At 33.2% G+C, this 13,638-nt stretch overlaps 1 protein-coding gene across 1 annotated transcript in view; it reads right to left on the bottom strand.

Annotated features, from left to right (window-relative positions):
- LOC150087767 (pseudouridylate synthase TRUB2, mitochondrial) overlaps positions 1-13,638 on the bottom strand; it is a 72,000-nt gene that overhangs the window by 55,508 nt on the left and 2,854 nt on the right. The window contains exons 3-4 of the mRNA XM_090369873.1: positions 11,641-11,774; positions 3,442-3,555 (exon numbers count right to left, since the gene is read on the bottom strand). Coding sequence (XP_090225999.1) covers positions 3,442-3,555; positions 11,641-11,764 — 238 coding nt within the window. The 5' untranslated portion in view covers positions 11,765-11,774. The remainder of the gene's footprint in view (positions 1-3,441; positions 3,556-11,640; positions 11,775-13,638) is intronic.

The following is a 13,638-nucleotide window of genomic DNA, read 5'->3' as shown; positions in this document are numbered from 1 at the left end:
CAGTTAAATAAAAAGCTCTTTATTCAGTCCCTGAAAGAAGTTTTACAATTTAAGGTAATTCTGAACAGAAGTTAGCACATACATTTGGTTATTAACACACAATTATTGCAAAACATTAATTAAAACTGCAGTTGCCACTGTAAATTAGTTAAACATATAATAATAAGCATGCATGCATCATGCTTATCTTTTTATTCAAAACAAGCAATGTTCTTTGCTTACTGAATGCATATACTGAAAACAGAGTTCTTGCAATTCTCTCAAACTTATCGATACTCTGTGTCAGATATTACAGATGTGCAGTAGACTCCAAAATAAAAATAGCACTCTTCATTAATTTCTTCATGCATTTTGAATTCCATAAGCATAAGTTAGCAAACATTCATACAAATAGAGTTATTTGTACAAATGTTAATCTTCATAAATTATATCCTCTAGGAGAACTTTTTGTAAACATAGTAAAAACAGTTTTTAGTTGCCTGTACTTTATGTTCAACTTCAGCTAAATCAAAAAATTTACATACAATTTCATACAGTGCTATGCATTAGATTTGAGAGTTCAATATTTTTATATTGATTAAACAGTCAACTGGAAGAGGATGTGCTTCCTATGTTAAATTAGTAAAGGTGAGTACCACTCTTTACACGTGGCTTAGCATTAGTAGGGCATATGATGCAAGAAAGCAAGCTTATATAACATCAGCCAAAAAAACCAAAAAAAAAAAAAAAAAAAAACACCCTTCCCACTTCACCCATCCATTCACTCCAAATGTTTGTCTAGTTCTACCTTGAACTTATTTAAGTTGCTGACCTCCACTACAACAGATGGAAGTTTGTTCCAACTATCAACCACCCGCTGGCTAAAGGCGAATTCCCACACATCTATTCTACAATTGTCTGTCCTCAATTTGAATTTATGCCCCCTCAGGTGAGTAATCTGAGACAGAGGAAGAATCCCATTAGTATTGAGCTTGCTCAATTCATTCAAGGCATTATACACCTCAATTAGATCACCTCGCAGGTGCCTAGTCTCCAGAAGCTGCAATTTGCAGAACTTAAGCCTTTCCTGGTAACACCAACCCTTTGTTCCACTCACCAATCTCATTGCCCTTCTCTGTACTCGTTCCAGCAGCTCTACATCTTTCCTAAAATGAGACCTCCAGACCTGTATACAGTACTCAAGGTGTGGCCTGACCATTGACTTATACAAGGGGACAATCACTCCCTTATCTCTGCTAGCAAAATTCCTGTATTGACAAGATACCATGAGTTACTCTTGCAGCCTTTTTGCACTGCTCAGAAAACTTCATATCTGACTGCACAATTAATTGGCATTAATTAATTGGCTTGTTAATTTTTTTTTTTTAATGAAAGCAACATGAAGTCTAGTCTTACTGAACATTTACATGTTTTTCATTTTTGTGTGCTAGAGCAATGAACTTTTCAAATAACTTTAAAGTTTATAGACACTGCAAGTTATATTATATTCGCCGGAAATACAGCGACATGGTTTTTCATTAATATTGTTTTTTTTTTTTTTTTTGTATACAGTGTGTTTCAATTAAATGGCACTGGGGTTTGTCTATCTTGCTTATTTTTTAGCTTTAGGTTTTTTATCATCTGAATCTTTATTATCATATTTGAGCTGGAATTTTTGAATTTGATTTAAATTACACTAAATTTTACTGTTCAGATTTATGGTTTCTAAATTTAAATTTTGTCTAATCAACTGTATTTTTCTCAATGGGAAAGTTGTTTCCCCACCCTTGGTTTAGCCTAAAAAAACCCAACATAAACCGATTTCATTTGAAATTAAAAACAAAACAACCAAGATGGTTGCAGCGTGAAGAGAGAGAGAGAGAGAGAGAGAGAGAGAGAGAGAGAGAGAGAGAGAGGCAACACAACCTGCCTTCATACAGCCAGAGTTCTACAGAGCTAAACATAAGACTATTGTGACTGTTTTGTTTTATTCTTCAAATAAAATCAATTTACATTCACTTTAGAGTGCACCAATGACTTTTTTAGGCTAAACTGAGGGTGATTGTTTGTTTGTTATTTTGGAGCATTAGCAACTAAGGCCATATTACTCCGGGGATATGCAGTGGTCATTCCTTGACCTTTCCGCATCCTCCGTATTTGGTGGTGACGGGCTCGAACCCCGGTCTAATCAAGAAGCGTGTGGTACCCACTGCTGCTCCTTCCCACCTGGCTACGGAGGCGACTGAGGGTGAAGGGAACAACCTTCCCACTGAGAAAAAAAAACAACTGATTAAGCAAAATTTAAATTTATAGACAGCATAAAATCTAAACAGTAACATTTAGTCCAATTTTAACATAAAATTCAAAAATTAACTCAAATATGATAAAAAAAAAAAAAAAAGTCTAGATGATAAACAATCTAAACCTAAAAATAAGCAAAACAGACCATGGTGCCTTTTAATTTGTACATCCTGTATTGCTAGGCGTACAGCAAACTAAAAGCTGCTAAATTTTCACTTCAATGGTGAATAAAAGTTTGTAATTTCTAGAAAGGAAACCTTGCACTAACCTGATGTTCCTTGTTGTTTGTTAGATGTTTTCTAATAATGTTTGGAAAGTTACATCCCACAGTATTTTTATTCTATGGTGCATGCTACATAAATTGTAGATGTGCTCACAGGCTGACATTACCATATCCATTAGAAACATAACTAGGGTGACTAATGAGAAACATAATTATTGCCATTTCCTGGAAGTTATTTGCATGATGGAAGAAATGTAGATAGCAACAGCTGTTTGATGTGTAGTAATTCTGGGAAACTGAACAAAAAAAATAGACGAATAAGGAGAAGCCAGGAATATGAAATTAATTAAAAGTGAACCGTAAATTTATCTATTCTAAAAGTTGATGGGAGTTACAATTTACTAGTACTGTGAAGAATTATAGTTTGTATTACTTGGTATTGTAATGCATGATCATTATTTTACATGGTAAGTTTAGAGTAGTCAAGCAGAATTTTGACTATCACAAGCTTTTTGTACTGAGGATCACCATTCAGCAAAAATCACTTTGACAGCATAATAAAATATTCCGTTACCTTACACATTACATTATGCATACATATATATATATTATAAAAAAAAAAAAAAACTACCAAACAACACATGCAGATTTGCAACTTCAGGAATTCAAGAGGAGTCAGGCTACCATTAGTAAATGTGATGAACATTTTAATTTAGCATATTGAGAAATTAAATCAACTTTTATTTTTGATATATATAGTGGTCACCAAGAAATAAAAAATAAAATCTTCTGAGTTTTAAGAAGTGATACAAATTCCATACTCTCATCAGGTGAGTCACAGAAGTTAACAAAAATCCAGAACTGAATAAACATTTATTCTATTTTTGATTTTTCTTGGATATTCTTTAAGTATGTATAAGTATGTAGAGTGTACTTACCAAGAGGATGATCAGCATAACTAGGTTGTTTAGATACAGTCAAATGACCCGATGCTAAAGTTCCTTCAATTTTTATAAAATCTTGTGGTGGGCGAACTTTCATTAAATTAAGATCTTAAATAAAATAAATAATTATAATATATATAAAATGCATATATAATATATGTATATAACAATTAGGAGTATAGATAAATGTATAGATTTACTCAAAACACAAAAGCAATAAATGAAAAATCATAAAAATGATACAAAACAAACAAAAAACTCCATGACTCTCTTCAGAAGTTCTAATACTTGAATTTCACATATATGAGCTATTTATTGTTAGTAGTGTTGCATTTCTGCATGCTAGATGTAGGAGTCTGATAATCTGAACCTAAAACTCTGAGTTTGGACAAGACAGTCTTTGTGAAAGGATGTAGGTACCTAGAGAGTAATAAATCCCTGTGCCCAGCAGTTAATGAAGTGCCAAGTACTATGCTGTGACATGATCCCAAACAACTTGGCTTAAAGGTTGTATCATCAGGCACTGATTTCTTTGGTTCCAAATGATGTAATTTTAGTGGGGCACTCAATTTTTAGGAAACAACTAAATCCCCCACTCTTCTGATCCATTTATCTTTATTACAGAAAATTTAAGGGAATTTTTTCTGTAATGAAAAACAGATCAAAAACCAGAACATGCCTTGTGTAAATATTAAAACAGTTACTAAGCTGTCAGTACTTAAGGGGACTAAAGGGTGTAAAGTTATCCATGTAGGAACTCAACTTAAAGCAAAAAAGTAAAACAGGGCAGCACAAAGGGTTTTACTAATATCAGGAGGCCTCAGGGGTTCAAAGAAACTGCTAATCAGGGAAGAGGAGTCACCGAAGTGACGCAGCTCAGCTAGAGCTGACTGCAAGACAATGAGGAATATGAAAAATAATGGAAATTACTGAAGGGTTATAAAACATATGGTGATTACAATATTAAAGATAACAATTTATGCAAAGATTAAAAATGCTTTATATTATCAATATAATAATATAAAGCATTTTACTTTTAGTTACATACATAAAAAATAAGCAACAAATAATTCACCTCTTTACAAATCTAATTTTTTTTTTTTTTTTTTTTTTAGTGAAACAGTTGGTAATTACAGTCCATATTTTTCTAGTTTCTTCTGTAGCACATCAACAGCATCTTTTCACTGTTTTTTTTTAAAAATAATCCTATCATAACTTGTGCCACTTCAGCTTCTTCAAAGTCTTTCTTCCACAATGCTTTTTTTTTTTTTTTGAATTTGTTAATAGCCTCATCCAAAATTTTAAAACTTCTTTCTTTGCAACTTTCACATCAATTTCAAAATCTACAAGGTCAGCCTATTTTTTTGTCATCTTTTTTGCACTTTCCACTTCCTTCAATTCTATTGCTTTCCCGGCTGCTTCTTTCTCATTTCAAGACTGTTGTTATATCCTTTGTATCTGTGCAAAACTTAATTTTTTAATAAGAGGAACAAGTTTTGGCTTGTTATTATACTGTTTGAGAGCTATTAACCTTGCATTTAACTTTCTAACTTTCATTGACGCATTATCATCAATCATAAACTCTTCTAGAATGGGAAAAATTCCATTCAACATATGCACTTCCATAGGAGAATACAAGACTTGTATTCACAATCTTTGCTACAACTGAATAGTTTTTACTTCCAACTGAAGTAAATTTTGGTCATATTGTTTTTCCATTAACAACTTACCACTGCAATGTAATGCCTTTGGATATCAAATAGGAGTCGAATACTTTCTTTTTCAGATAATAACAGCTTGCATTTCATTATAAACTTGAAGTTTTTTTCCACAGGAAGTAAGTTTCCTGTTTCAAAAATAAATATCTAAATTTCTTAAGAATAACTGTTGGAGTGCCAGAGTATAAACTGTATTCATAACAGAAGTGTTATACATACTTCAAGGCCTGATGTAGCTGAGTGGCCAGGAGCACTAGTGCAGTAGCTAGTTAGTTAGTTATTTGGTTTTTAGGAGCATTAGCAACTAAGGCCATATTGCTCTGGGATATGCGGTGGTCATTTCCTGACCTTTCCGCATCCTCCGTATTTGGTGGTGACGGGCTCGAACCCCGGTCTAATCAAGAATCGTGTGCTATACACTGCTGCTCCTTCCCACCTGGCTACGGAGGTGCCAGTGCAGTAACACACGCTCTTTGAGTGGACCACAGTTCAAGCTCATGACTGCTAAATACAATTAACATTTGTATTGATTAATTTATTGTAAACTCCACTGACCTGACCTGGTAGTTGTGCCTGAGTATAAATAAGAACATTTTTAGGCCTGACGTAGCCGATTGGTCAGGAGTATGAGTGCAATAGCAGGCATTCTTTGAGTGGACAGGGGTCAAGTCCATGACTACTAAATATGATTAATGTTTGTACTGATGATTTATTGTAAACTTACCACTGACCTGGTGGTTGTGCCGGAGTATAAACAAAAACATTTTTTTTTTTTTTTCATGTAAAATGTAAACCAGTCTCTTCTTTCTGAAACAATGCAGTAAACTTGGTGAACAGCAAAGAACAAAATGTTCTTTTGGAAACCACTGAGAATCAATCACGCATACATATATTATATGTTCCAATGTTCACAAATCCCTTACCTCAAATACTTTAACGTCTTCAATCAAGGGCCAAAATACTTTTTTTATTCACTCTGGTACTACGTTAGCAACTCTAAAAAGTTTAAAACGTACAAAATGACCACTATTTAAACTTCTTACTGAGAGCTAACAAAATATGTTCTTTTAAATTCTCAGCTGCTGTATGCATGTATAAAAACCCTCCAAGTGATGCAAAACAACAGCTTCTTTTGTTTTAGAACAGTATCTTATCATAGTTTAGTTTTTTTTGGCAGCATTTTTAGTTGTTTCCTCACAATGCAAAGCACAATATGAGGATCTTACTTCTGTTAAAATGTCTTCATGGAAGTATGATGCTAATTCATCAATAATAAAGTAACTAACATTTTTCAGGAATAAGTGAAACTCCTGATTATGAGAGCATCACTGGACTCAGGAGAGATTTCATTGGATTGTAAAAGTGCCAATGTATCGCCAATATATAAAGGTGGTTCTAAGAGTGTAGTGGGAAATTACTGACTGGTCAGTGTAACTTCAGTAGTAGGGAAAATCATGGAGGCAATGATCAAGGGTGGAATCCAGATTTGTTAAACATGTTAATTGTGTTTAACAAATTTGGTTGGCTATTTTGACAGGGTCACTCATGAGCTGGATTTAGGGAATAATTTCAACTTTGTTTATTTGGATTTCAGCAAAGCATTTGACTCAGTCCCACATGAGTGGTTACATTATAAGCTGGAACAGGTAGGAATCATAGGGAAAATCCTTAGATGGATAGCAGGACAGCTTCAGGGCAGGAGGCAGAGTGTTGTGATAAATGGTTATTCCTCAGATTGGGTTAATGTAAGAAGTGGGGTTCCCCAAGGATTTGGTACTGAGACCACTGTTGTTTTTGATTTCCTTAAATGATGTTGATGAAGGGATAGAGGGCATAATGTCTAAATTTTCAGATGATGTAAACATTGGTAGGGTAGTTAATGATCACCACCAAGCAGAGCTTCTTCAGAAAAACCTAGATAGACTTCAGGGATGTCAGAAAAATGCTTTAATTCAACAAAATGCACGGTCTTACACCTTGGGAACAGAGACCCCAAAATAACTTAAACACTTAGTGGAGTTGGACTAAAGTCAGTAATGGAAGAAAGGGGCTTGGGAATTACGATACAGTCAGAAATGAATTTCTCCAAGCATTGTGGACAGGTTGCAAGGAAGGCACCATTCTGTCCTATTGATGATTTATTGAACATCATAATCCCACTATATAAGGCTATTGTTAGATCACACTTGAAATACTGTGTTCAAGTGTGGAGACTACACCTAAAAAAAGACACCAAGCTTCTTGAAAGGGTCCAAAGACTGGTAACTTGCCTAGTGAGATCATCAAAAGGGATTCATATGAGGAAAGACTTTGAATATGTGGGTTGCACAGCTTGGAAACTAGTCACCTTAGAGGAGACTTGATTGAGGTGTTTAAGATTTTGAGAGGCCATAAGTAAAATGAATGAGGACAAAATTTTCATGGTTATAAATGATTCTAGAACAAGGGGCCATAATTTCAAGTTATGGGGGGAGATGTTTAGACTGGATTGCAGGAAGTTTTATTTTAGCCAGCAAGTTATAAATTACTGGAATAAGTTACCTACATGGGTGGTTGAGGCTGACAATTTGGGGAAATTCAAAGGTCAGCTGGAAAATCATTTCCCTATGGGAGGAGGGAAATGCATAGGTTGTCTATTTTCTTTTATTATTAATTATTTATTTATTTTATTTTATTATTATTTTACTCTTTTTTTTTTTTTTTTTTTTTTGCTGGTGCAACATAAGCCTTAGGCTTCCTTTCACCATATGGCCATTACTAATACTGTTCTTAGTAAAACACTGCTTTCAAAATATTCCTAATTCCAGTTCATGAATTTGAACACGTCCAAAATTACGGCTTTCATGACTCAAATAAGTTCAGTAAAACGAGATGCATCCCAAATACTACAGATGCCCACAGTTCCACTTGGAAGTTCTAAAAATATTTTGCCCTTCATGCTTTGTACTAAATCAAATGAAATTGTAAGCTAAATAACTTAATCCTGATATTGTTATGGTTTTCTGTAGCATAACATTACTTTACACCAAAAAATTCTTTAGTAACATTAACAGATTTTGAGTACAACATAAAACAGTTCACTGTTATTTGCTTCTATGCTCATGATAAAATAAGACATCCTCTTTTATTCTCTCTTTCTATATTTTAGCCATTTCAATTTTAAAACTACATTTGCCTGTTCAGAAAGTTCTGTAAATAAGAAATGGGATAGTAACAGTAGTTACACACAAGACTCCACAACCAATGCTAAGAAACAAATATCTTGATGAATCCTGAATGAGAAGTGTAGAAGTCTATATACAGAAATTATATTTTAATTATTTTAGAATGAGCTTACAAAAAAAAAAAAAAAAAGAAAAGATTAAAAAAAATTTTAATTAAAGAAAGGCTGAAAAGACACTTATAAATGATCATTTACAAGTGTAAATAATCATTTACTAACATCATACTGATACTAGTAGCCACATGTTGCAAAATGGTTAACTATATACTATTTTAAAAAATTCAGTTTGAAGCAATTTTTAAGTCATAGAGTTGTTTATTCTTTTCCAAAATTGCATATTGCTGGATACATCATGTTTATTTGCAATTCAATTTTTTTCTGGAAAGTTAAGAAACAAATATGCATAGATGTGCTAGTTTCCATTTCATTTCATGTGCATTCTAAACCAATTGGAAATCTTTCTACCAAATGGCTGAAAGTATATTTTAGATGTTAAAGGAAAATACAGCAAGTAGTCACACATCAACAAATTTTCTAATAAAAGTAACACATCACTTACACACTTCTCCAGCTACATTTGCACTACTGTTTCAGAGGAGCTAAGATATGCCATTTTCCTTAACTCAAAAGAAAATGTAATTAAACAATTTCAAACAAAAGAAAAGAAAACTTTGGAAAATGTATTTGGCTTTGAACCTATCCTCTGTTCAAATCAAAAATTGTTGGCTTATCGTAAAGGATGTCTTTATGTATAAAAACATCATTTGTTGATGATTCTGAAATTCAAATTTTGTTATTTTATTCTGGCCTAACATTTGGATAGATTAACCATAGCAAGAGGTAAAAAAAAAAAAGTTAATTTGTTTAAAAAAAAAAAAAAAAAAAAAGGGAAAATATAACAGATAAGATATATTTTAAGCTTTTCAATCATATGCAAACATGTTTTCCCTTGCAGGCTAATTTAAATGGAGTGATACAACATGCTTGTTTTTGTTTTAATAATTTACACTTTCCTTTGCAGTATAACGGGGGTCCTCCATAGCCAGGTGGGCAGGAGCAGCAGTGTGTAGCACACGCTTCTTGATTAGACTGGGGTTCGAGCCCGTGCCCACCAAACACAGAGGATGCGGAAAGGTCAGAGAATGACCACCACATATCTCCAGAGCAATATGGCCTTAGTTGCTAATACTCCTAAAAACCAAATAACAAACAAACAAGCAGTATAACCTGATTTCTAAACTATTTATTGTAAATAAATTTTATTTGCTTTAAGAAAATTTATTTCTTTGATTTTAAGATACATGGAATTACATGAAGTATTAAAAAGTCAAACTTGAATCTGATGAACTAAGGGAAACATTTAAATCTAAAGGTTGGTTAGGTTGGTTGGTTATTAGAAGTTTAATGGCGCATCAGCATCTAAGGCTATCATGCGCCTTTAAATCTAAAGATAAGCAAATCTGACATGTGGTAATATACAGAAGATATAATATCACATTATGTTCATTTTGAAATAAATGGTTCGTTTAGGGACAGATCATAAAGAGCCAAAGAATGAGTGGATAAAGGAACAATTATCTGATAGAAGATAGTTATAAATGGCAATGTTTCAAATGGACCATAGTTAGGGTAGGGTCCCTCAGCTCTGTGTTAGAACCTTGTAATTTTCCTTAATAATACTGATGATATTAAAAGTTTCAGGTCAAACTATAGTAATAATATTCAAGTGCCAGAATTGTCAACAATGAGAACCAGGATATATTTTTGTATAATCTGGTTCTATATATTTTAGAACCATATACTTTAATGCTGTTAAATGCAAAGTTCTGAACCTTAGCAACTCCAAACTAAATTTTCACTTTAGAGTTGTGTGTGTGTGTGTGTGTGTGTGTGTGTGTGTGTGTGTGTGTGTGTGTGTGTGTGTGTGTGTGTGTGTGTGTGTGTGTGTGTGTGTGTGTGTGTGTGTTATGGGTGTTTAGTGGTGCATAAGCTGCACTGGCTATGGTGTGTACCCCTTTGGAGTAACATACTCAACACAAAATCAAAAGGAATCCAGGAATATTATAACAGGCTAAAGTGTAGTAAAGATTCATGCAAGAACAGTGTATGATGTACTGGAAGTATTATGCAGGAATTTTGACAAGCAGTTAATTATCATGAATTGCACAAACCAATTGAACGCACAAATCAATGGAATTCAATGAACTGAATTCATTGAATTCCATTTGCCACATCAATTCAATGAAATTAATGTGGAAAATTAATGCTACAATTAGGATTTTACTTGTTTTGTAAGCTGCAAAGTTTGTAAATTAAACATCTGCATGGGGATCTGATGGAAGTGTTAAATCCTTAAAAGGGTAGAGCAAACTTAACAAAGAGGGACTGCCTTGCTATAAAGATAAAAGTAGTTATGTTTATTTCTAAGACTACTGATACTGTAAAAAACAAAACACTTAAATATTTCACAAAACTAATGTGGCAAATTAATGCTACAGTTAAATTAAATTTGTTTTCTTTTTATTTTTATGATTATATTTTGATTATTAGGATATCTTGTTATTCAGTAACAGAATCACACACTGCCAAGTAAAATCCTAATTGTGGCATTAATTTTCCACATTAATTTCATTGAATATTTAGTGATCCACTTTTCTACAATTATATTAGTTTTATTATTATTATAGCTAAATAATGCAAGGAAGCAGACTTTTTCTACATCTGCTAAAAAAATTGGGGAAAAAATGTCCAATCACCATTCTTTCTCCATCATCAAAAAGTGGCTGTCCAATTCTGCTTTGAAATCTTGAAATATTGAATAGTCTTGAAGAGGAACATATTTTCTTTTTTAATATGATAGAAACAAGAGAATATGGAGTAAGATTAAGGAAAGATAACTGTGTAAGAGTAATCAACCATGGGAAAAAGTTACCACCTAATCTTGAAGAGGCATTGTTCATGTGGATTTAAAGAGGGGTCAGATAAATATTTGGCAGAATTAGACAAAATACAACAGCAAGGAGAAGTTAGTTTTTTTATTTATTTATTATTAATTTTTTAATGGCAGGAGCTGCCTAATGACATTTTAAACTAATACTAATTACTTAGAGGGTAATGTCTCCAGTAATAAACAAGCATTATAAAGCAAGCAATCAAATAAATAGGTGAATTAAAAACACACATATAACAATAAAACATGAAATCAAATTATATCAGTGTTATTTATAAATTTTTATGATAAAAATAACTCACCCCGTACAAGATTTCCAATTATGGTACTGCGAAGGAAATACATCTTCAATCCAGCTGGTTTGAATGCACAAAATATACCATTTAGTAACTGCCATGCATCTGGAGCATATGTAATTGTCTTCATATTGCTAATTCTTAAAAAAAAATTATAAATTATATATATGCATATAATCAAATGTAATATCATCCTAACTTTTAATGTTTATATTATCTTAAAAATTTGAGTTCTAATAATAACAACAATCACTTAAAAACATATCAGAATTGATTAATTATAGTCAAATATTATTCATTATGTATACTTATTTATGTTATTATTTAACATAAACCTTTCTTGTGGTTTTGTATTTTCTACATTCAATAACTTTTGGTTCTAAATTATAGTATAATATCTCCTTCCCCCCCCCCACAAAAAAAAACTTGTGATGATCAACTCTAATATAATATTTATCAAAGAATGTTTGATATGTTTGTTATAAAGTTTCAAAACAAACATTCTGGTAAAAATTAGACGTTAAGTCACATATTAGCATTAGTACAGCCATATGATGCAAGAAAGCAAGCTCATACAGCATTGGACAAAAAAAAAAACAAAAAAAACTTTGCATTTCACCAATCCATTCGATCCAAAAGTTTGTCCAGTTTTTCTTGAATTTATTTAAGCTATCAACTTCCACTACGACCAATGGAATCTGTTCCAGCAATCAACCACCCGCTAGCTAAAGGCAAATATCTGCACATTGATTCTACAACTATCTTTCCTCAACTTACATTTATGCCCCTCAGGTGCATAATCTGAGCAAGAGGAAGAAACCCATCAACATTGAGCTTGCTCAAACCCTTATACACCTCAATCAGATGCCTAGTCTCCAGATGCTGCAATTTGCATAACTTAAGAATTCTTGATAAGAGAAACCCTTTGTTCCCCTCACCAGTCTCGTTGCCCTTCTCTGTACTCGTTCCAGCAACACTACATCCTCCCTAAAATGAAGACTCCAGACCTGTATGCAGTACTCAAGATGTGGTCTCATTGCTTTATACAATGGGATAATCACCTCCTAATCCTTGGTAGCAAAATTCCTGTATATCATTGACAAAACCCCATGACCTGCCCTGGCAGCCTGTCTGCATTGCTCAGAAAACTTCATATCTGACTGCACAGTTACTCACAGGTCTTTTTCATTTTCTACCACCTTAAGTGTAGTACCACATAGTTGGTGCATTTCTCTGGGGTTACTTTTACCCATATGCAGTACTTTGCATTTCAGTTGCCACCTCTCAGTCCATCTGCCCAACTTTTCCAGATCCTGTTGCAGTAGCATACTGTCATTACTGCCCTTAACAACCCTTCCAACCTTTGTATCATCTGAAAACTTCGACACTAAGCCTGATATACCTTCATCAATATCACTGATAAATATACAAAACAATAGAGGACCCAACACCGAACCCTGTGGGACTCCACTAATAAAATTAGTCCACGAAGAGCAGCATTCACTGATTACCACCCTCTGTCTTCTCCCACTTAACCATCCTTTTATCCATTGTAGCAACTTACCCTTAATACCATTCTGCTCCAATTTGTACAATAGTCTTCCATGCGCAACAGTGTCAAAAGCTTTCCTGAAATCCAAATATATGATATCAAAATTATTTTTTGCATCCAGTTCCTTTGTAACCACATCATAATATCCTATCAAATTTGTCAGACAAGACTTTCCCTTAACAAACCCATGCTGTGTCTGAATTATTGCTGCAGTCTTGTCTAGATGATCCTGCAATGCATCTGAACAATGCGAGCATGTTTAACGCTCAGCATGTTTAATTACGACATACTCACATGATGTTGGAAGACACTTGCTCAAAACGTTCATCAGCAAAAATCACATTAATTTGTACCTAATTGGATGTTTGTTACTTTTTTAAGTATTAATAAATAATATCTCAAAATATGTATATATTTTTTTAATTAGATAGTATGAATCAGAGCTGTAATAT

This window comes from Mastigoproctus giganteus, chromosome 3 (genome assembly GCF_048544385.1).
Source record: "Mastigoproctus giganteus isolate SK-2022 chromosome 3, ASM4854438v1, whole genome shotgun sequence".
In the NCBI taxonomy this organism is placed as follows: Eukaryota; Metazoa; Arthropoda; class Arachnida; order Uropygi; family Thelyphonidae; genus Mastigoproctus; species Mastigoproctus giganteus.
Note: the sequence above shows the minus strand (reverse complement) of the source record. Positions and strands in the feature narration are given on the sequence as shown.